Here is a 22528-nt window from a genome sequence, read left to right as displayed (position 1 = left end):
CATGAGAGTTAAAAACTTATAACTCTTAGTCTGTGTAAGGAGAAGCTTTTCATCATTTGTTAGAGATGGAAAACCAATTACAGAAAGCATTGATAAGAAACAAACTCTTGTTCTATGGATAATATTGAAGATGAGTGAAGAAATGTAGAACTCCAGGAAACAGGGTTTATGGAATTAAATAGTTACAGATACTTGGGGATTTATAAGCCTTTTAACAGTCATACATAAAGCTGGAGCCCAGAAGTAGTCACTTGGGACCATGGCAATTATTTCTTTTCATAGCCCTTGTTGTGTGGCAGCAATGGATAGAAAGGGAATAAAACCTTCCATTATATTGCCACTGTGTATGGGATCCAGGGACAGTAATAATGTGAACAAAATGACAGGAAATGTATGAGGTGAGTAATTTCATTGAGAAGTGTGTTTTAGCACTTAAAATAATCTCTTATTACAGATTCAACCAACTCTGGAGACAACATGTACACTTTAATGAACGCTGTGCCACCTGGGCCCAACAGACCTAATGTAAATATGAATCTGCTTATATCTTTCTTTGAATTGTGCAGCCTTTTGTTTATCCAAACACTGCATTTCCCTCAGCTATCATTATTGCTAAACTTCCCATTTGTATGGGTGGCTCTTCAGTTATGGGCCTCTGGGGAAAAAAAACCACCAGTAGAACTTAAAAAAAAAATACATATATATATAGATATGCTAAATCATTATGCAGTAAATTGCAGATTGTTTTGCTATAACGGTAATGTCTTTTAAATGTGTGAAGAGCTAAATTTAAGGTTAATTACTGGAATTGTACAGAAACTGCTGAAGTTGTGAAGGTGATGTGGAACTTTCTGACTCAGTATAGGTCAGGTGGGGTTTGGAAGCTGTTAATTAATCACTAATGGATTTAAGAGAGTTATGAAAGTTCCCTGTAACTTCAGTGGGGGTAGAGCTGGGTTGCCAGCAGCAGTTTGGAAAGTCAAACAAAAAGCACTGAAGTAAATAATGAATTATTATTATTATTATTATTATTATTATTATTATTATTATTATGCTGGATTCCAGCTTACAGAGATGACAGTCTCCAAAAACCATGAAAGTGACCAAAAACAATGGTGTTTTTCAGTCTCCCCTCAAGGGACCTTCTCTTAAAGGTCTGAATGGGACTTCAGAATATTTTCTCATTCAGAGCTGAGGATTTTTCCTTACTTCCCCCCCCCCCGCCCATTTCCTGAGGAATATTTTGTCTTTATCAGGTTGTGTAAAACATAACTGTACAATTCTTATTCCTGCTCCTTTTGCAGTTTCCACTGGGGCCAGGCTCAGATGGACCCATGAGCGGACTGGGTGGAATGGATTCACACCACATGAATGGATCATTAGGTAATGGGAGTGAACACTGACAAACTGGGGGATTTCTGTGGCTAATTCTTGGAGTTCTGTGGAAGACAGTATGTAAAAATGTACAAACAAGCTTGTAGATACCTCAGTGAGAGGAAGGGACTGATTTGAGGAGACTGTGGCAAGAATAAAAAATAAGTCATTGAAGCTCACTGAGGAGACTTGTGAACAATGACAGTTCAGCACAGGCATCTATCTCCTAAAGAGAATTACTTTTTTTAGGAATTTAGGAATTCCTAAAAATTCCTAAATTACATTTGGGAATGCCTGTCCCTGAAATTTGAGATTACTTTATATATGGACTTTTACAGCCATTCTTTATCTATTACAATCCTAAAATGGATAGTTGGTTTAACTAATAATGATGCATATTGCATTCAAATAAATGAAAATCTTTGTGAGAGGCAGCCACACCTTTTCCTGTCATTTTCTGCAGCCTGAGAACTATTTCTCCTTAGCTAAAATGAAAAATTAAATTGAAACAATTATGGAAGGATTGTACATGTACCTAACATGTAATTTACCCTTTTGGACCATAACAAAATAACTCTTGGTAACATCTATGAAAACATATGATGTTTTCAGAGAGAGAGATCATTTTCCTTCTCAGCCCTAATTTGCCTGGCTGTATGAAATAGCTATTTCACTCTCCTCCCACAACTCCATTTTTTATTGTTTTGCTGTGATACTCTTCTAGTTTTGTGCTCAGTACTCTTCCAGGATTTGTCTTTCCTGCAAATATGTGTCTTTTGCTGCTAAAAAAATGCTTTTCTTGGTTCATCCATCCTTAAGTTGCATTTCCTTTATTCTTGGCTTTATCTGAGGGACAGCTACAGCATGTGAAAAAAAACCCAATTAGTTTTCAATAGTATTGCACTCACTATATTTAATTTTATTTAGTTTCTGTTACTCTGTTCATCAGGATCATCTGGTTTCTTCTGAGATGCTTAGTACATGTAGTGCAGCAAAAGTTGATGCAAGCTCAGATTGATTTAATGGATTATTCTGTACCAACTGTAAACTTTTACTGAGTGGTTTATGTTTTAAAATGTTGATGTTGCACTATATATTTTCTGTGAAAAAAGTTACTGGATTACCTTCAGCTCAAAAATAACTGAGTAATTGTCTTTTTTAATTTAAGGCTCAGGAGACATGGACAGTATTTCCAAAGTGAGTATCTAATCAAGGATTTTGAGATTTTAGAATGTTTCACTCCAAACTTATTTCTTTTGTCTCTGTTATGAATCTTTTTGTTATGCACCTTTATATCATATCTGTATTATGTATAATTACATCCAGTTCATAATCTGATTGATCATGTTGTAGGCTTTGATACTGTTAAAATAAATGAAACCAGTTCTAATAATCAATTCCAGTCAAATGTAAATTTGACACAATCTCCTTAGGGTGTTGCAGGATTGGATTTGTCACCTCTGTGAGGTAGTGTTAATATCTTAATCCTCAGGATAAATTCCCAAAAACTTGATTATGAAGTAGTTTCAGAAGAAGCACTGTTTTGATATCACAGCCATTAAATAGCTGGAAATGGATGTGAGTTGAATCTGCAGGGGTTTTGCATCTACAAAATTAATACTTGAATGCGTCACTTCTGTAAAAATAAAACTGCTGGAAACGTGACTGTCATCAACTTAGGAATTAATGAGCTGATGTGGCATTGGCAAAGGGGCATGAATAAAGAGGACCCTGTGTTTTCATAACATTTTATAACATTCTCAGATGCAGCAGAAAGTAAAATGATGGACAGAAAAGACCACATTGCCTCAGTTGTGCTGTTGGGCTGTGCAGTGATGGGTGCAGTGGAACCCTCCTGTGAGATACCAGCATACAACACTTCTTTAATCAAAGGCTGTGTTTTTTCTTCATTTTATTGCAAACTGCAGTGTTTCTAAGGGAAAAAAAGCCAAAACATTTCCATCCCCATGGGATAATTTTTAAAGCCAGTGTTCCACTTAGAGCTATTCAGTATGTGCTATTACAGGTATCAGCAGCACTGAAAACTTGGGTCCAAAACAATTTACCTGGAAGTCTTGTAACATGTTAACCTGCATGAATAACTCATGGAAATCACATTTGCTCTATGTGTTTTTTTAATAACTAAAAGAAAAATGCTGTTAATTTTGCCTGTAACAGTTGTCCATAAAACATGGATCCAGTCTTGGCAGAATCTGTACAGTTTACAGAATTCATAGGTTTTTAGAGAAGATTTTTATTAAATTGGCAGAATGGCAGAACATACAGTTTTTATGAAGTAGATTGAGATGAGGGCAGCAAATTAACTGAAATTATGCATATTAAATAAACATTAATAACCAGCATTGGAATTTGCACAGGCATCAGAGGCACTCTTGCTTTGGAAGATCCCAAAGAGCTGCAGTGCTGGACCCCAAGTGGCCACAACAGCAGCCCAGGGGAATCACTAAAACAGAATTTTTTCAGGAATTTGTCCCTTTGGAGCTGGCATGCTATAGCAATGGCAGAATGTCAAAGCTTCATGCTACACAGAGCAAGACAGAATAGGGGGAAATCCCCCAGGAATGAGCAAAAGTGAGGAGCATCATAAAGAATAAATGTGACAAGGTCTTTATATTCCTGGATTTTAAGGCCAGAGGGAGTGATGTGGGTGTGTGGCCTGACCTCCTGTGCAACACAGGGGCTCCCCTGAATTAAAGCCTGCTGAAGATACAGCAGCAGTGCTGAGCTGAGGCAGTTGGGTTCAGCTTTCTTTGGGCTGCAGCTCCCTGAATATCCTGGCTTCCCTGGATAGCAGACTTGATTGCCTGCTGCCAATAACCTTGTTAGGCTTTTAGTCATCTTTGATGGATGATGTCCAGCAGTCCTGGGGAGCACAGTTTGGGAAGCAGTGAATTAGACTGAAGAAAGCAGAAGAGCTAAGGCAGGGCTTTTCACCCAACTCTGAGCTGCATTTCAGATGCTGGAAAAGAAGTTCTGCTTGCATGCCATGTATGTAATTAGTTTGGTATTCATATTTATTCTGGGTTAAAGAAAAAGTCAAGGGAAGAACTGTGATGGACATAAGCATTGCATTACAAGGTCCATGGTTTAACTTCTCCCTTTCCATGACTGCTCTTTCTCCATCATGAGTCCTCCAAGTGGGAGATTAGCAGTGATGGGAAGAGGATTGTCCATGGTCCAGGCATGGGACAAGTAGTACTAATTGTAGTGTCTTCCATAACCATGTGAGAGCTATGGATGCAGGATAATTTCCATGGAAATTACCTTGTTTCACCCATTCTCCTTGTGAAGTTGCAGAGGTAGTTGTGCACTTCTGTAAAAAAAAGACTAACAGATAATTTTTGGAAGGCTTTAGATTGTTACTGTTTCAGTAAATTGAGACCACAATGAGCAGACCTCAGGCAGAGGCCTTTGAAAAGGTCTGAGCAGACCAGATCCATCCTGTCTTTAAGTACATCTTTTGTCTGTCTTTAAGTACAAACTCATAACTCACGTATGTCAGGCCTCACAGACATGGCTGCATTCAGCCACAGGGTTTAACGTGGTGACAGAACTTCCTCACATCCCTGGTGCAGCCTTTTATAGCTGTTCTTGACTTCAGCAGGAGCAGATGCTGGCTATAACCTGAAAATGAGGCACAGGTAAATATTCCTTGCTTCAGGCAAGAGAACATTACTTAACAGGCTAAATTTAGTGACTGAATCATGCAGAGCCCTGCTGGGGCTGATGTTTTGATCCTTGAGAGCCTCAGTGCACTGCACAGTGCATCTGAGTGCACCAAGCATTGTGTGGAGCATGCCCTGGGCACACCTGGTGAGGCTGGGAAATGAACTGAAACCTTCAGCACTGAATCTGTATTTTAAAATCTTATTTAACAGAACTCTCCCAGTAATATGAGCATGAGCAACCAGCCTGGCACTCCCAGGGATGACAGTGAGATGGGCGGAAACTTCCTAAACCCTTTCCAGAGTGAGAGCGTAAGTATTTCATTACCTGGGTTTTTGGGTTTCAAAGGTGAACCTTTCTCTCTGGCCTGTTGTTTAAAAAAAGAAAATTCAAAAGTCCTGTAGAATAGTTGTAGTGCAGCACTGTGTCTTGCATGTCTTTTAATAGTTTCTGAAAGTACAGTATTGATTTGAATTAAAAATACTGTGCAAAAGAGAGTTGAAACTGGAAAAGGTGGGAGGTGTAGGTTTACTTCAGAAATTCTTTTTCTGGGCTAAGGGGTCAGTGGTCAGTGAAAAAACAGGGTTTACAATGAAGTATGGATGAGAGCACCCAGAGGTTACATGCTGAAAAGGTGCAGTGTGCCATTAGAGCTCTAAAATGCAAAGGTTCCCATTAATGTTCGTTCTGGGGCAAATTATGGGTTTTTTTTTAAATGGATAATGCTTAAGGCAACAAAAGATGGTGTAAAACACATTACAGAGCAAGTCTGTGGTACTGTCATACTCATGTGCCTGAAGCTGGGTTTCTGAATCCACATCTAAGTCCCTAAACAGGACTGTGACCTCATTACCTATGCCAGTGGTGACCTGCAGCTCAGTCAACAGCTTCTGTTAGATCACAGCACAGTTGAGTTCCATAGAAAATTTCTTGGGAATCAGATTTTGAGGGGTTTTGGGAGGTTTCCTTTTTTAGCTAGTGAAAAGGAAGAGTTTCTGCGTGTTAGCTGTTGGTGGGCACACATACAGGTTGTGTGGAGTGTTGGAGAAAACAGTGGTTTTACACAACTTAAAAAGAGCAATGTTTAATATCTGCCAAAATGCCAGTATGCACAGAACCTCTCTGAAATGTGGTCACAGTTCCTGGCAGCCCTTGGCTCCCAACCTGGCTCGCTCTGCTGTGCTGAGGGCAGGCAGGGTCACTGACATGGCCATGGGAAAAAGAGGACATCAGTTCAGTGTCCTCAGGCTCTTACTGGGTTCTGGGTGCTCCTGGGTGTTTTGCTGCCTGGAAGAGCAAGGGACTCAGATTTCTGAAGGTTTTGTTGAGATTTATGCCTGCAGAGCATCCCTGTCTGCTCCCAGGGACTGCTGCCTCTCTAACACAAGTTGCTCTGTTGTCCTGGGGAGCTGCCTTGCTTTCCAATCCATATTTTGCCACTTGGCTGCTCAGAGCAGGCATTATCATGGAGTCCTTTCTCACGCAGATTTGCTGTTCAGTTCACCAGGAATTTGGGTCAGGCGTGGGTGACAGTGCAGGACTTAACAAGAAGTTAAAAATTCTAAACACATTGAGACCATGGTTTGATTCCTTTCCCAAAGTGATTCCCCAGATACCTTGGCTCAGATACAGGAAATTACTTGAGCAGGTGCTTTCTCTAAGCCTCTGAGCTGGAAGTCAGTCCTGTGTAGTTTACATGATGGGAAAGACCCATCTAAAACGCTTTTTCTATATGCTTGAGCACTTGGAAATGGCCAGCTTGGAGCTTAAGCCTTGGTAGGATATATATGGCACATGTGCTCTCAAAGGCAAAATTATCTTTCCTTTTTCTTCTGTCGGTTTTCAAAGTGCTGATAATTCCTGCATTTGAACATCTTCCTCTACTCAGAGGATTTCAGGCCAAATTAAGTGTTTCTGTAGTCCAGAGTTTTCAATTTAAAAACAAATTAGGTTTATAGAAGTGCATTTCTTCTAGGCATAGTGATGTCCTGTTGATTTTAATGAGGCACTGCCAACCTTAGGGTAGCTGTAGCTTGGGTAAGGGCTGCAGTTCAGTTTGTGTCACTACAACAGTGTGATGTGATGATTGAATTTCTATTTCACATAACTGAGAATGACCACTGGTCCCTGATTGAAATGACCACTGGCCACTGATTTAGCTTGCCCCCTAAAATTGCTAACACAAAATAATACAGACCAAAAGCCCAACTTAATCACAGTAATACATATCTTTGCTCCTTTCTTCCTGTAAAGTAATAAAAACCCCCAAAATCTTTCTGGGTTTCAGCTAGCCATGAATGTGGCCAGTCTACCTGCGGCTAGGCACGTGGCCAGGTAAATTCCCCAGTAGCCAGCATTGGCCAGGAGAGGGGTAGAAAGCCTCAGTGAGGTATTGGTTCATGCCAGCACCCAGGTAACACCAAAACAGCCCTTCGTCAGCAGTAGCTGCATGTTTGCTTGAGAGACACACAGCAGAAGCTCTGGGGACACAAACTGAGCTACACCCCAGCCACGGCTACAGCACAAATTCAGGAGGGAGCTCAGTGAACATGATGACTCATTGCTGCAGTCCAGCTGTGGATGTAGCTACCTGAGGGGGAGGGAATGTTTGTTAAAATGTGGATTCCTCTCTTGCAGTACTCCCCTAGCATGACAATGAGTGTGTGAGCTGTCCCCAAGTGTCGCCATGAAGACCACAGTGAGTTGGCCCTCTCCAGAGAGCTACTGCAGAAGAAAATTATAAGTCCCAGTGTACAGTTTAACTAAAGGATCTCAGACACAATCAGACCCACCTGTTTTTTTTTTCCTACCATCTCCCCCATTTTGTCAAGACAGTGGGTCCCAAACATGCTTGAGACAACTGTAAGGAGTGGCATGAGCCAAGTGCCCGAGGTGGAGCTGCGAGCGCCTGTCTGTGTGTTCGTGCGTGGGTCGGCGTGGGGTGTGTGTGACACACAACTGCACACACACACACACAGACCCCAGGACATTGTAACATACTATCACATGGCATCTTATGTAGAAATCAGAAGTAGGGACTTTTATTCCATTTCTTCTTTTCTTTTTTTTTTTTCCACGTTTACATTTTAATTATTAAAATTTGCTTTCCCTCTCCCCTCCTGAACTGTTTTATGTTGCATATATCACTGCTTTATAAGTTATTTTTTAAGTTGAACTCAAAGGATAAATTCTTTTGGTTTTGTTAGTGTCTGCCATTATGGATAGGAATAAAATTGCTTATACGAGCTTTCATTAACTTGTGTTTGATACCAGCTACCCTGTGAATCATGAATTGTACTGTCTCAAGAAATAGAAGAAAGCTCATCTTAATTTTTAGGAGAAATTTAATAACTTCCACCTAGTTTGGGGATTTTTTTTAATACTTTGCCTTTAAGAGAAAAAAAAAGCACTGAAGGTTATTTTTCTTCCTTAATTGAAGCCTAATATCTGCAATATCTATTTTAAATGGAAGCCTGAATTTGATACAAGCTTCTCAGTTTATATAGAGTACTATAAGGTTACTGTAAGTGAGCTCCAATTGCTATAGAATCTAGCAATAAAGTGTCAGGGCTTCTCCTGCCCTTGGAATTGAGTTTTCTATTTAGCATGGTCTTCTGTAGGGGTGGTAGTTAGCGGAAATACAGTAGAATCCTTATTATCAAAACATTTTCTAAATACTTACAATTTAACGTTTCCCATTTTCAGTGATTCTCAAACAGATATGAGCAATCCATGTTCCTAGTTATAAACAGTGTTTCCCAAGCCCACTTAGAAAATCAGGTCACCCTGCTGCTTTGGGTGTGTGTTTTCTACCATTTCTGCCAGAATTACTTGCCCCAAAACTTTCCAGTCAGCAGCCTTTTTTTATTTTTGTTGAGCCAAAATGCCACAGTAAACTTTATATGACTACTAGCCTTGTGAGGGTGTTACCTTTTGCCATGAACAGAAGAGGAACAGAGGTCTGGGCCCTTTTTTAAGGAGGACAGCCAGTTAGGTCTGAAAGCTAGGGAAAGAATGCAGAAAAGGGCCTAAAGGAAACACTTCTGGAAGCATTCCCATTTCTCTTCAGGCAGAGCTCTGAAACCAAGATTATGGTACATTTACTTAGTTCCTAATGATTTTCAGTTCGAGTGAGCAAAAGGCTGATGATCAGCAATGCAGGCACAGAGTGGCTCAGCAGAAATTCATGCCACAGACGAACAGCAAATTCCTGTCCTTGGACCTCAGTCTAGAAAAGCCACTTGCAGCAGAGGAGCAGTTCTGGGATGTGGTGTGTCCATGTGCAAGGGGATTTTTTCATGAACTTGTGGTAAAGGAACACATGTGATAGGCTTGTGATGGTAGCTGAACATAATGGGATGGGTAAGGAATATTATAATTTCTTTAATTTTTATTTCCATATATTATATGTGTATAATATATGCAAATAAAAAGATTTAACACTTCAGTCTCTTGTTAGGGCTATTCAAAGATGAGATTCTCAGAGGATTAAAATTATGTTGAAGTATCAAAGATTTTGGTAGCATTACTTCTTAGTAAGGACGACTTGATTAGTTGTAAACATGACCTAGATAGTCATTATATGGTTTTGTAGACTGTATTCCTATTGATTATGAGGATCACATTCAGTTGCTTCTCTTTGGAAAGCACTGTGTTGCTGTCTCCAAAGATGCTGGGAGACCCTGCTATTGGCTTAAGTCACAAACACAGAATCAGGTGTAATTTCCTCAGACCCTTTGCTGTTGTCACCAACACCGCTGGTGTGTCCCCAGGTGTCCTTGCAGGTTGTCCTGTGTTTGCCACCTGTGTTGTCTGTGGCAGCCTTCCAGGGCCCTGAGGACTCCTTCCTGCCCAGTCTCAGTCAGATGATGTCACTGCTGGTGGACTCAGGTAGATGGGAGCAGGGCACCAGCCCATTCCAAGGGTAACTCCAAAGCCCATTCCCAGGTTGGGGAGCTGTTAGGCACCTCGGAAGGATGGAACTCTGAACATTAAACCTGTGCATGGAACTGCAGACACAGATTGGATGTCATTATCAAAGCATGTTATCCTCATTTTTATACAAGAGCATAACATCCTTTCAAGCACATGATTTAGTCGCTGTGTCCTGCGTTCCTCACACCCACATAGCTCCACACAGCAGCTGATGTCACTAATGCTTTGTCCAAGGCTGCACCCAGCCTCAGCCAGGCTTCTGGAGAGGCCAGGCTCTGCAGCTGACCAATGGAAAACAATCTTATGTGCTAATTACTCAACTTCAAAATTACACCTTTGGATTATTTTTTTTCTTAATATGCACAGGGCTTTTTGCTTGTTAATTTTTCTTTTGCTTATAAAAAAATTACAAAAAATTTCTTTTAATTTTTCTTGTGCTTACAAATCCTTGTGGGATTTCATGATATCTGGAGTATCAATATGGGAAGAAACAGTATTCCCAAGCACTCAATTTTTGTTCCCTCTTAGATTTCTTATGCTCCAGATACCAGGAGCAATGTAACTGCTGTTTGTTTCTGTCCTTATGCAACAGCATTGTTGATAATGTCAGAACTTGTCCATCTCTGGGAGGGATTTCATTTTAAGTGGTGCAGGATACTTCTTCTTATACTGTGTTTTTAGATAGATCTTGCTCTTTAATGTAGAAATAAATAGATGGTGATTCTGACAATAGCTCTTTCAGGCAAGGTTGAAGTAAGCCTTTTTAAAACCAGAAGTGATTAAATCTTAGAGTAGCAGAAATGAGGAGTAAGGGATCTCTTACAATGTGAGAACTCTTATAAATATTCTGGCTTTGTAGAAATCAGCTGAAACTGGATTCACCTGTGAACTTCACAGTGAAACTAGTGTCTTAACTGCTGCTTAAACCTGTGGAAAGGAGCACTCAGATCCAGATTTATCTCCATGTCCAAGTCTTGTGTAGGCAAGAACAGGGTCTGGGGCAAGGAAGAAGCTGTCTGAATCACAGGTAAACCATGTGGCCTGCATGCATTTACAAAATACCTGGGTATTTGCATGTAGGAGTTGAGTTATTTGCTTAATTGCCTGAGAATGAGGAAAAACTGCAGTTGCATTCCCCCCAAAAATTCTGCTACCCAACAGTTCATGTGTTCGGAGCCAGTAACAACTTCCAGGCTTTCATCCCGTTCCCCATGATGTAGGATTAAATGTTCCCTGTCCCAGGGCTTCCAGCTGTTCCCTTCCCTTCTAAGGGAATAGTCTATGAGAAATGTATGGGCTAATTATTTATTTTAAATAATTCCAATTGGGAAGAAGTGAATAGAAGCTTATTTCTTTAAGGATGCATCCAAGGACACCTTCTTGAACTGCCTAAAAACATTTGAATTTCCCTCTGTTCTGTGGCTAGCAAATGCCATACTGCCTGTACAGATGATTTGGAATTTGATTTAATGAGGGAGCAGCTGTTACATTATTCAGTGTTGATCATTTTATTCACTATGACTTTTCAGCTGATACATGTTGCATGGATTTCTATTTCCATATCAGTTAATTGTTAAATGTTTTCCCTGTTTCTAGTCAGCTCTGACTGAGCTCTGACAACTGTAATTGTTGTTGTTAGGGTGGCTAAGTATGGACTGGATTCTTCAGTATTTGACCCTACACATTTGCATTTCAAGAATGTAGATCATACCATAATGATTTTAAAAGTACAGGTAAATGTATTTCTCTTTAATTCACTGTAAGTGGTGATACAACTGTGTGTCTTGTCCCAGACACACTTGGGTTTGCTCAGGCTGTAAGGGTGGGAATCCTGACAAAGCACATCTTTCAAATAAATCCCTGAAAACTATTTCAACACTGACACCTCACAGGGAGGATCCAATTCATGATTCAGTGATCCAAAACAATTGTAAAAAGTAAGGCATAAATTAGTTAGATTTAAATTTTACTGTATGCAGCTCTCTCTACTTTTCAGATACTATTGGCACAGTCGTATAAGCTGCTGTTTGTGCTTGTGCTAAAACTTTGATGAAACCACTCAAAAAAAGTAATTTTTTGGTTAGGATTTCACCCTAGTCTGGGTCAAATATATAACTTACCTGTGGTGTGACATTATTTGGCAGATGTAAAAACTGAGTACACAGAGCAAAATACAGAGGGTCTGTTGAAATTACTGAAAAAATGTTTCAACCTGAAAAATGAGAAAAGATAATTTAAATTACTGCTTTGAGTGCATTCATGTATTGTGCCTACATATTGGAATCAAATTAGAGTACCAAATCTAGAAAAAATAAATGGATCATCGACAGCACATCAAAACTCTGATCTGGCCAACACCTTCATCTTGGTTTGAAATTGAGCCTGCACATAGTTAATTTTAAACAGATCCAAGAGCACAGGTAGCATCCTTCAGGCAAGTTTAAAAGTAGGACTGTAATGATCTAAACCCATGCTTGAACATGGACAGTCTAGAGGTCAAATTCTTTCCTAAGCAGACTTATTTTACAGATTTTACCAGTGCAGGAGCATGTTTATGTATCGATGGTACTGACATGCGGAGCAGATTTGGCTTTCTTCTGTTTCTTACTTTATTGGAGCTTTGTTCACTATTACATGAACTATTTTTGTGAATTTGTTCTTCCATCTTGTTTTCAATTGTGCAGCCATAGTTTCCCTCAACACAGCCAACAGCTTTGCAGTTTTAGTCCAAACTTCTGTTGGGTCACTGTTCTTCATTTAAGCTTAAAATGTGTAAGAAAGCCTCTCATGTAATGGGAAAACTTGCCATAAAAATGTATAAAGGTTTTCTTGGGTACATGTTTTCAAATTTAATAAATGCAGTTTTCGGTTATAATGCCACTATTTCAGTTTTCTGTGCAAAAGAAACAGAGAGAGAAAAAAAATTCACCTTTTTCTTCTTTATTTGAATTCAGCATTGTAAATATTTGCTGAAAGACATGTTTTTGGGGGAAATCAGATCAAAAAGAGATTTGCTGCCTAGTTGCTATAAATAATACAGCTGGACTTCACGCTGAAAGCTCCTTCCACATCCTCAAAAGTGTCCTGCTTGACATCGGATTTGTGTGAGTTTGTACAAAGCCTAATGCACAAATAGTGGTTTAATTTGCCTGTTCTGTGTTTCCAGTGTATCTTGTGGATGGTTCAGGGTTCTGTGGTCTCAGAAGAGTGACCGAGTGGTCGAGCAGACTTGTTCCCAGGGTCAGGTGGCTCAGGACTGGGTAATTATCCACCAGAAACAAGGTGTTTGTTCGCTACCTCGCTGTTCTCTTGAGAACTTGCACAACTCTTCTTGCCCTTAGGTTCTGGGGATCCTTTTAAGATTTTGCAATGCTGAGACAAGAGGCTGAATTCTGGCAGTTTTAGCATAAGTTTTCATAGGGAAACAGCACAAATCATGGGGATTTTGAAAGGTGATGTGTTCTCAATGCCCTGGGTGAACTAGGAAATAGACTGTACAACTTAGGAGTTTGGGCTATTGCAGATACTGAAATCATCAGTAATTGCTTTTGATGGGAGAAGTTATTGCTGTGGTACAACTGCTCTGATCCTTCAGGAGTCAAATTGTCGTCTGGATGAACTGGATACTTTAAGCTTTATTTCTATGGCTTTAACCTTCATGTTTTACTCACTCACACCTGGACTTCCCCATTAAATGTACTGTGCCAGATCTTTGCACAAAAATAAGTGCATTTTGCCCAGTAAACATGCAGGAAGTTGTTTACATCTGTAACTACAGCCCTGCTATAGAGATTTTATTTCATTATAGAGAAATTGAGCATAACAACAGTAAGGAGTGGCAGTGCACATCCTGAGAGCTCTCACTGCTCAAGATCAGGAAAGTTAGCATCCCAAATACTCACAAATTAGGCAAGATATTTCCTAACAGTGATATGAAATAGCTTGAAAGAAAAGCTGATTCTTGTCATGCAGATTAGAGGGGAAAAAATCCCAAATACAGGATGTATTTAATTGAGGTAGAAATTTACTAAGGCTCTGTGTAACAGAAGCACAAAGCACATCCAGTGTTTTAGTGGGAAAGCGAAGTGGAGTTACTAAATTGTTGTCAATAAATATAACATCCAAAAGCAAGTATAAGCTATTTTCATTTTTCTAGTCTCTTTTATTTTTTCTGATTATGTTGTAGTTTTGGTTTGATTTGCATTTACTTTAATGGATAAGGAAGAGAACACAAGTTCCTAAAGTAGGGCTGGAATGAATTAGAGACATGGAAGAGTGGTGTGAGTAAAGCTGGAGTTTTCTGTTAGTCAAAAATCTAGTAAATTTTTATATTATTATTATTTCTCCAGGACAAAAAGCATCCATACACCAAACTTTGGCTCTGTCATGGCTGTTTGAGAAGTGTGAGTCCAATTGCTCTGTGTGCTTGGAGACCAGTTTTGAGGGATATTTTGTTTGTTTGTTTGTTTGTTTGTTTGTTTTTGCAAGTATCCCCTTGCAGTGCATCTGTTTTGTGCATGTTTGGCTAAAACCACAAAACCGAGCCACTTTTTTAATGGATTGCTCTACACACATCTTGTTCTAGTGGGAAGAGGAGGAAGATTTGAAAGCTGGTGGGTTAGCATATTTTTGTGAATTACAGCATTGGTAAACTATTGTCAACTTTGTTCACATTGCACAAGATACTCTGTGTTGTCTACTGCTGGCGTTACAACCTCGGTTATCCATGCATATCCTGTAAATTCCTGTAGGTTCTGTGTAAGAAATCTTGTCACCATAGCTTGCTATTGTAAATTCTTGTTTTGGAGCAAGCAAGAGGTGGCAGCTCACTGTTCAGCCATGTGTGTTAAATTCTGCAGCAGTCCTTGTTCTGTCCTCTGAACTCACTGTCCACATAGAGTTGAAGCTCTGTTAAGCACGCTTAGTGGTTTCAGAATTTATTTCAAACAACAGATCAAACAAAGCCATTCACAGGAATATTAAATGTAATGTAAGAGAATTCAACCCAGTTGATATCCTTTTCTGAGAGCTCGGGGTTGGATTTGAGCAGGCAGCTGCAAGTCTTGTGGCGTCCCAGGTGGATGTGCCTGCACACCTGAGTGTCACAGCTGTGCAGTGTCCCCTGGCAAAGGGGTGCCCCTGGCATGGCCCCTGGGCAGCTCTGCTGCCTTACAAAGACGTGAGCTGGTGTCTCTTTATTCCCCAAAAACCACATCAGTGCCAAGACAGAAGCTGATCTCTATGGGCATACAGGAGGCACAGCGCTGCCTCTGCATTGTGTCCTCATCCCCACCCACCACAGGCCTTACCTGAGGTGGTGTTTTAAGGAGATTTGAACTCTCTGTCTGTTTACCAAGAGAGAAAAATAACCTGAATTCTGGGACTCTGGATTCTTTTTTACAGTATTTTATGATATACAACAAAGACTTGAAAATGTCTGTGTTCTTTGCTGATTTCTGACATCAGAAGTTCAAGTCCTGTCTAGTCTGAAAGGCAATGATGGGAAAACTGAAGAAGCTTGGAAAGTTGAAGGGGATTCTTACTTGGATTATTTTAAATTCCGTGTTTCTATTGATAGTTTAATTAAATGACTAGGCTAATCTTTAGAATCAAGGCAGTCTTAATGACTTTGCACCTTCACCCTTTCATGTAAGACTTTGAGAACTCGCAATAAGTGTTCCTCATGCTTACAGTCCGATTTGTAGATAAATTCCCATATTTCTAAGATCAAAAAATATTTCTACAGTTACTTCAGCCCTTTACAGAGAGCAACAGGGCAATCCCAGTCCCATAATCCTAAGTATTTGTAGGTGTATTTTAGACAAAGAATGATTTTCAACATCATAAATGAAACTAATGTTCAATGTTCCAGTCTCTGGAAGTAAAGGAAACCTCAGTAATTTTGCAAACCAGCAAGAATGAAACTTGTCTATATAAATATTAATGTAGAAAGTGCATGCAAAACTTGATACTGCCTCTGACCTTAAGCATTACTATTGATACTATTGGGGATCTCACAAATGTGTGTTTCAGAACGCTGTATTTCTCCTCAGTGTGTGCTTCATCCTCATTACTGACAGCTCCTGCAGAGAGCCAGTCCATGCTGTAGCCAAGGCGTGGAGATGCAGAATCCCACAGCACCATGAGTACGTGGCCATGTGTGCGTGTTGTGTTAGGATGAGTAACCACTGCAGCTGCAAACCCCTCCAGACCTGGTCTGTAACTCCAGGGCAGCCTCTGGCGTGTTTTGGGAGGGCAGCAGTCCCTGTGGACCAGAGCTGTCTGGCAGCACTCCCATCCCCAGTGGCTCCAGGTCTGGCTTTGGGGGATCATCACGAACTCAAGCCTCACAGCTGTGACTAGCTCCTTGCCAGACTGTGGGCTGCAAAGGCACAGATGGTGTGGGTCACTGACCCAAAGCGTGTCCGGCTTGGAGCCTCAGACAGGGCTGTGACACACTGGATTGCCATGGTGATAACTGTGCCAGCACATCAGACTTGTTTCCGCTCCATGCTGCGGCCTGATTCATCCTGCCCTAATTTCAGCTGGCTGTCAATTACCAGCCTGGGTCTCGTGTGTAAGTCAGAGGAGGGACACGAGAGGAGATGCCTCTGGAAGATTGCACTGTGGCATCCCTTGCCCCCAGCACTGATGAACGGCCGGAATTAGGTGGGATGAATCCAAGTGTTTACAACTGGCTTCTCACACCTCTACACAAAAGTGTTTTTATTTGAGCTTGGAATGGGCAACAGTAAAGCAGCTCCTTTGAACCTGAATCCAAGTGACTTACAGATGATTTTCTGAATTCAGTCTCAAATATGAGATTTCTGCCCTGCAGTTGCTATTTTCTTTATCTTTACTTCGATTTTTATGAACAGGTGTAGCTTGAACTTACAACTTGTTGGAACATTTCTAGAGGGATTACTCCTGCCTAGCTAGGAACCTTCACCTTTATTTGTTAAGTTGGCTTCCTCGTTACCTGCACTGATTTTAACCGGAAGCAACACATGAAGAAAACATTTCATAGATCAATCAACACCAGCAATAGCATCTGCAGCTTTTAGATTCAGCTGTGAGCTTGTAACTGAGGTATTAATGTTCATACTTCCCAGGTGTGGCTACAGATTCCTTTCCTGAGAGCTTTAAGGAATAAATCTAGGAGGTCCTGATTAAGGATTGTGAGAATACATGTACTGATGGCAGTTCATGACAGGTTTTTGGGGGGAAACTTGAGATAAAGTGTTGGGATTGGATGTGCTGGTTTGGAGATGAGGGAATGTCCTGTGCCAGATAGAGCAGATCCCTGCAGGCAGCGTTACTGTGGGTTGGCAGAGCCTGCTTCCAGCAGGTTCCACCTCTAGCTGCCCTTGATACCTTCCTCCGTTACCTGCCAGTACTAAATCCTGACAGCAGTTGGCCAGTGCTTGTTGCGAGCTGAGGAGCAGCTCAAGTGTAAAAACACAAATGCTGTAGCTGCACCTTTCACCTTCATCAAGTGTCCACATTCTCAGAGCTGGGCTGGGACAGCAGCTGCCTCCACAGTTGCCCTGTAACTTCATCACACAAACGTGGGTGTCACTTCTGATGAATTTAACAGGAGCAGTATTGATCCAGTCACTTCATTTCCTAAGTTGTGAATCACTCACTGTTGGAAATGATACACATCTTGTGTAGCTATGAATAGAAAAATTGTGATTTGTTTCCTGTGATGAGCTGGTACAATCCCTGCTCTGCTATTCAATATTTTGAGTGCTGAAGTTAGCCAAAATGCTACCTTCACGGATTATCTCAGCCTCAGCTCTGCATGAAAATGGGTATGAATTTCCAGTTGCTGTTCCTGGTTTCTCTGTGAATTCTGAGCCAAAGGTAAAGCAGTGGGAAAGATTGTTGAGGCAGCCACTCACTGACAGCTTTTCAGATGCATAAAGCCATTCTGTCTGTCATCTGACAGTATTCCAGTTTTTTCACTGGGTCACCATGTTGTTGTCAGCCAGTGGAGGAAAGGTGGGTGAGCTCACCACCCGGTGAGGGTAGAAATGTAGCAAGTAATGAGCTGTCTTCTCCAACAGTCCTTTATTTGTAGAGCTTCACTTTCAAATAACATTTGTACCTTCAGTTATTATTGTACCGTTCACTATCTTGAGATGGTATGAGCAGAAATATATGAATATATATAATTTACCAGAAATATAGGCTTGTATTGTGCCTTTGTAATTCTCTTCAGCTTCAGTATATATATATATGCTACGAGCAAACTTCCTCCCTCTTTTGAGGTGTTCTTTACTACAACAGTAGCTGATGGCTTCATTAATATTGGCTCTTTTAGTCTTCTGGGGCTAACATTTCTGTTTTTCTGAGTGAAAATGCCATAGTGCCCTCAGCAGACATAAGCACAATGACATAACACTGCAGTGCATGCCGTCTCTTAGCTTCTCTCTACACATGCTTGCATGTTGGAAATTCTGAAGAGCTGCTGTGTAAATTGCTACATTATTTACCCAATACAAGTGGTTTTCTGCATCCGTTTTTTGCTCAAAACTCCCATTAAACTCAAAAGTTGGTGATGGCTCAAAGGGGGGTTTTAGAAGCACAAAGGATGCAGAGAGCAACTCTTCAGTAGTTTACAGGCTGCTATAAATGTCTTTTCAGCAAAGAAATGTAGCATTTTAGCAGTAATTTCCTAGTGAAAACACTGAGCGTGCTTATCACTTAAGATTTTAAGGAAAAAAGTGTCAGTCTGTGTAATTGTATCTCATATAATTTTGACACGTAACCAGTTTTATCTACGTGTTCATGCTATACCAACCAACACAGACCTGAAAGGTGACAGCCATGTTTTAGTTACACAAGAAGTCACAGTTTTCCAGAGGTTCTGTTGTGATTTTTTGTTTCTTTACCACATTTTCACAGCAGAGGTATTTTTCTATATAGTTACCTGAGGCTTCCTTTCACCAACCAAAAGAGTCTGTAGCCCTCTGCACTGTGAAAGGCAAAGCCCTGTGGAGAGACACAGGCTTCGCACTTGCCCAGCAAATTAGCAGAAATTTCACCCAAGCCATAAAAGCCTCTTATGTTAATCTCTGTTTATGTAATTAAAGCAATTAGGGATAGGAGCTTCAGGAATAATGAGGTCTCTCTATCCTCCATTTACTCTCTCTGTACTTCATAGGGATTTAAGGGTTCTTTTTTCAAGGCTCAGCTGTGTCTCTTCAAACCAGTGCAGTCTAAGCATCGTGTGAGATGCAGTTCATGGAGATAGCATTGGAGCGTGAAAGGTTTACTCCTGGTAGCAAGGAAAAACGTGTGTCCCTGTGGACATGGACACTTGCAAACAAGTCTGATACCTAGAATTAAAACAAATACATTCAAGATGGTACCAGTACATCAGACTCTGTTCTACAGTGGGGTTTTTAGCTTTTGTCATTTGTATTTTATTTTGTGAAAAAAGGAGTTGGGGGGATCTCAGATCACATGGGGAATATTAGAAGTATATCACTCAACAATCATTTTATAAAGTCTAACTTCAAAATGCACTATGATTTATTACAAAAGTATATTTTCTTCTGTTTGCCGACATGGTGGTTCCATTTTGTGATAAGTTAAACTCAGCAGTTAATTTGTTGCACTGCCTGGCTGCATGAATTCATCCAGTGTACATATGTACCTGTGCAGCATTACTTTTGGGGTTTGTATTTGAATTTGCAGTATTGATTATTATTTTTGTATTTTACTTTGCCTCTGTTATAGGAATTGTAGTAAACATAATTTATACATATGATTTTACAACTGTTTTGCAACTGAAAAGTCTCCTTTAAATTGTAAAGTTTTATTGATGGATACTCATTAAAATGGTATAAGAATTATATTAACAATTGTTTTGTGTTTTGATGCTCTCTGTACATAAATATATGTCTATTTATCTGTTTAATGGTGCTTGTGTCTTGCAATTTTGGATACATTTTAGAATAAAGTTTCATTTTACAAGAAGTAGTTGTATTTTCACAAGCTGTGTCCCAAAAAAACCCCACAACCAAACACCTTTTTGTAGTAAATAACTAGGGTTATGAAAGAAGCATACATAAAACATTTATAACTTCAGGCAGTAATACATTTGTTTCTAGAATATGCAAGTGTGCTGTGTAAAGAAATGCACAGCTCTATACTCCAGTTGATTTACTGCAGCAACTGACATCTGTATTTAAAACGTTATGAAAACTATGCCTTTTGGAACACTTCTTGCTAGCTCTAATGGCTTCACTTTACAGAAGATTTATTCACATCTAAGACTGAGCTCGTCTTTTATTAACAGCTTCCACAAAGGCTGCCCTATGTCCAGCTACCTTGGTGGTGATACCACAGGTGCTGCTGTGCCTCAGAAAGTACTTTCCAAGTGGGAAACCATGGAAAAGCACAGATCTCCTCTCAGAACTGGGGCCAGCAGCTTAATTTCTCTTTTTCAGCAGTGAAAAGAGAGCAGTACTGACTTGGCAGTTATTACCTGAGCGTAAGTGCACCAAAAGCTGTAAAACACTCTGTTAGTCCAGTGGAGACTGTGCAAGAAGCTACAGGAGTCAGCTTCAGTGGTTCCTTTGCAGTCCATTACGCTCCTTTAAATTCTATCTCCTTTAGCTGGAGGGCAGAAGAAACACGGCTTGTGAAAGCAGAGAATTGTTTGGGAAAGCTCATTGTAGGCTGCAAGCCAGGTGTGTCTGCGCAGTGCCCAGAGCAGTGGGAGCCATGGGCACTGCTCGTTTGGCTTGCCACTCCTCAAAATACATCCCGGAATGACACACTTCCCTGAAGGCCAGGAGCCGTGTTCTGCTCCAAAGTGTGTTTCTCAAACACCAGCTTTCCCTTGCTCCAGCTGCCTGTCTAAAACCCAAGCAGGTGCTCCCCACACACTGCAGACTTTTGCTGTGAGCAGATTTTGATTTTGCTTTGCCCCCCTGTGATTGCAGCGGCTTTGTAGCTCCTCATCTCACAGCAGACAAGAGATCTATAGATCTCCAGACACCCAATCACAGGGACTGTGTTTAACAGAGGTGAAGAAAGCTACCCGTGGAAGAAACAAATCAGCGTTATCTTAGGGAGTGCCTGAGCATGACAATGTAAACATGAAAACAAATTTACAAATTACTGGCCTAGGCGGGCAAAACGTAAGTTAATGGGGTTTTTTTAAATCGGAAAATTTTCAGTTCCGTTTGCAGACTCTTCCTTCTGGCATCTGGGATCCACAGTGTGAGAGACTGATGATCTGAGATTTTGTCTTCTGGACTGAGCAGTCGAGGAAGGGGAAAACACTGGGTGCAAACCTTTTACAGACCCTGTTCAGACAGCAAGACCAAGGTGTCTCATTGCCACAACAGTCTGATTTTTCCCTTCACAGAAGCCAAAGAATGAGACAGATACTGGTATTTTTATTTTATTTTTTTTTCTGAAGCAACAGAACAAAAATAAATGTAGGGAATAGCACAACATGATGATTTTCAGAGCCAAGATCTGAAATGTAACAAGTGAGATGATACAGCCATGGTGTTGCTTGATAAAAAGAGTGTGTGCACAGAAACACAGAGCTATTGCAGCGCAGTGACAGTAACAGACCGTGTGGGAAGAGAATCCCTACTGTACTGAGAAACTCTGTCTTGCTTGGTTAAAATTCAGATTTTCCTGGCTGTTATAGGTTAAAGCTGGATCTGCAACAATGTTTAAATGAACAAGTGTTCACGATATAAACTCGTGATGTATGTTTCTGAGAAACATGGGAAGCCCTCACTGGAATCGTAGCTACCAAGAGGAGAGGTTTTTAGGGAGGGCTACAGAAAAGTCTTGAAATGTATTGAAACCACACAGTAGCAGAGTCAAATACAAGCCTTGCAGTCTTTCTAAAAAACATTTACGGTTTATACCCTCTGCTGCACTGCTGTAACACATCTGCTTCACCAGGTACTGAGCATCCCAACTGCCTGAGCCTTCAGCAGCAGCAACACTGTATCTGTGGCAATAGTAAAACTTTCACCCTCCTGACAGATTCAGCTGCGATTGCTCTGCTCTTCCTCAGCAGCACTTGTATTTTCAGTGTGCAAGAGCAGCAATATCCTTACCAGCTGTGCCAGAAGGAGCAGGTAAGGGAAGGAGTTGACTGTGAGCTCTCCAGCTGTTAACTCCTGCAGGAGCACATGGCTGGGGCTGTGGCCACAGGTGGGAATCAAAACATCTGTGCCACAAGTGGCAGTGGTTCCGCTGCCTTTGGAGATGGCAACGTGTCTACCCTGGACACATCTGCCAGGCTGCCGAGTTGGTGACAACATGAGACGGCAAGACTTCAAAAAATAAATAAAAATGAAAATACGAGACAGAATAGAGACATTTCAGTGACAGTGCACACACCAAAGCTAGCAGAGGCTGGTGCCAGGCTGCAAGGTGACCTCGGGAGTCCCGGGGCAGGAGTGGCGGGACCATGTAGTCCATGTAGTCCTGTACACACCAGCACCCTCCAGTGCCTAAAGGGTCTGAAGAGAGCTGGAGAGAGAGA

At 40.8% G+C, this 22528-nt stretch overlaps 1 protein-coding gene across 4 annotated transcripts in view; it reads left to right on the top strand.

Moving 5' to 3' along the window:
- SSBP2 (single stranded DNA binding protein 2) overlaps nt 1-19983 on the top strand; it is a 131932-nt gene extending 111949 nt beyond the window's left edge. For all 4 annotated transcript variants that reach the window (XM_085042868.1, XM_085042866.1, XM_085042869.1 and 1 more), the window contains 5 exons: nt 455-525; nt 1305-1383; nt 2543-2571; nt 5274-5372; nt 7699-19983. In XM_085042868.1, the coding sequence (XP_084898994.1) occupies nt 455-525; nt 1305-1383; nt 2543-2571; nt 5274-5372; nt 7699-7728 (308 nt within the window). In that variant the 3' untranslated portion in view covers nt 7729-19983. The remainder of the gene's footprint in view (nt 1-454; nt 526-1304; nt 1384-2542; nt 2572-5273; nt 5373-7698) is intronic.
- The last annotated feature ends 2545 nt before the right edge of the window (nt 19984-22528 follow it).

Source organism: Lichenostomus cassidix, chromosome Z (assembly GCF_008360975.1).
Source record: "Lichenostomus cassidix isolate B80296 chromosome Z, HeHo_3.0, whole genome shotgun sequence".
NCBI lineage: Eukaryota > Metazoa > Chordata > Aves > Passeriformes > Meliphagidae > Lichenostomus > Lichenostomus cassidix.
The sequence above is the reverse complement of the archived record's forward strand: the minus strand, read 5'-3'. Positions and strand labels throughout refer to the sequence as shown.